The sequence below is a fragment of the Monoraphidium neglectum genome, assembly GCF_000611645.1.
Source record: "Monoraphidium neglectum strain SAG 48.87 unplaced genomic scaffold scaffold01237, whole genome shotgun sequence".
NCBI classification, from domain to species: Eukaryota; Viridiplantae; Chlorophyta; class Chlorophyceae; order Sphaeropleales; family Selenastraceae; genus Monoraphidium; species Monoraphidium neglectum.
Window position 1 is genome coordinate 122 of NW_014012391.1, and position 1,765 is coordinate 1,886.

The 1,765-nt window shown below is 72.2% G+C and overlaps 1 protein-coding gene across 1 annotated transcript in view; it reads left to right on the forward strand.

The window, feature by feature from the left end:
* Nucleotides 1–243: 243 nt before the first annotated feature.
* The window catches only part of MNEG_7141 (hypothetical protein), a gene marked incomplete at both ends in the record, with an annotated part of 3,044 nt that continues 1,522 nt past the window's right edge, over nucleotides 244–1,765 (forward strand). The window contains one exon of the mRNA XM_014044383.1: nucleotides 244–1,344. Within this exon, the coding sequence (XP_013899837.1) occupies nucleotides 244–1,344 (1,101 nt within the window). The remainder of the gene's footprint in view (nucleotides 1,345–1,765) is intronic.

Sequence of the window (1,765 nt, forward strand, 5' to 3'; positions counted from 1 at the left end):
CCTTCACCCGATTCCTACCAGACCTTGTCCAATCTGAGTGAAGGCCGAGGAACTGATACTCCCCTCAGTGTGTAATCAGCCGGTCAGATAACGTTGTTGAGCAGGTCACCTGCTCATCAAGGACGCCTCCCTGCCTCAGCTGCACTCCCTGACGCCCCGCAAACCGATCAACCAACCCTCTTCACAAACAGGGGCGCCGACTACGAGACGCGCGACAGCGCGCCCCAGGGCAGGCCCGCGCGCATGCCATCCCTCCGCGGCATACGCACCACCCCGGCCCTCGCCGCCGCGGCCGCCGCCGCCGACGCTGGCGCCGCCGCAGCCTCCCCAGGCGCCGAGGCGCCCGCTGCCGCCGCCACGCCCGCGCCGGGTGCAGCTGGCGCAGCACCTCTCGCGCCGCCGCAGCAGCAGCGCGCCGCTGGCACCGGCCGCGAGTGTGCGGACGACCCGCCGAGCAGCAGCCTGCCACAGGGGGCCGCCAGCAGCGGCAGCGGCGCACCCCAGGGTGCGGGCGGCGCTGAGCTGGCAACCCCCGAGCCCGCCGCCCCCGGCGCCGCGACAGCTGCAGCTGACGTGGAAGCGACGCCGCCGCTGGCGTTTAGCGCGGGCGGGTTCGAATGCGACGGGCAGCAGGGCGACACTGGCATGGACTGCATGGACTGCATGGATGGCCTGGACTGCATGGACGGCACGGACTGCATGGACTGCAATGACGGCATGGACGGCATGCGCGCGGACGGCGTCAACGGCATCAGCAGCGGCGGCGATGACGACGGCGGGGTGGCTGCTGACTGCGACCTGGCCCACCCAAGTGGCGCGGCCGCGGCGCCCAGTGCGCGAGCACATATCGATCAGGAGTGCAGCGAGGGCTTGGCTGTCGCGTTGGCAGCGGCGGTGGGGTCGGCGGCAGGAGGCTCGGCAGGCAGGGAGACGCGCTTGACGCGGGATGTGCAGGCGGGGTGCAAGGTATTATGCAGCAGCAGCGGCGGCCGCGGCAGGAAGCGCAGGGCGGCGGAGAGCGCAGGGGTCGCCGTCAAAGGCGCCACCGACGCCGCCGCAGACGCGCCGCGCAAAACCCGGGACCAAGCTGACGGGGCGGCGGCTGGCGGCTGCTGCCGCAGCACAAAGCGTCAGACACGCTCGCGGGCGGCGGGCGCGAGCGGCGGCGCTGGCGAGGTCGCGGCGGGCGGCAGCACCAAGGCGGCACGCGGAGGCGGCGACGAGGCGGAGCGGCGCGCCACGCGCGACCAGCCCGGGTTTCCTGGCTCGACGCCGCGGCAGCAGGCAGAGGCGGACCGCGCATGGGCGGCCGGCGAGGAGGTGGCGATGCGGCCGCAGAGCGTGGTGAGCCCCCGGCGCCCGAGCTGCACCCTGCCGTGCCAGGCCGCCCCCAGCCTGAGGGCCGCCCTGTACTCCCTTTTGACGTTACGCCAGACCGGGGGCCGCAGTCCTGGCTGCAGTGTGGACTCAGGACTGTGTTGGAATGCTTCCAAGCGTTTCAAGGGCCATGGCTATGCTCGTGAAGGCAGCACATCCAGCAGTGATGTCACGCGTGTCGGCTCCTCCAGCCCTTTTCTGAGGTCCCCCTCCGTCGCCCTCCCTCCCCCACCCTCCCCTCCCACTACCCCAACTCTCAAGCCTCCCCGGCGTTCCCTCTCTCCTACTCTCCACACCCCCCATCACCCATTCCCTCCTGGCCTGCCTCTTCCCCTTCGCGTGACTTCACCACCGCCCCTCTGCCGCGCCCCCCCCCCCCCCCCCCCCC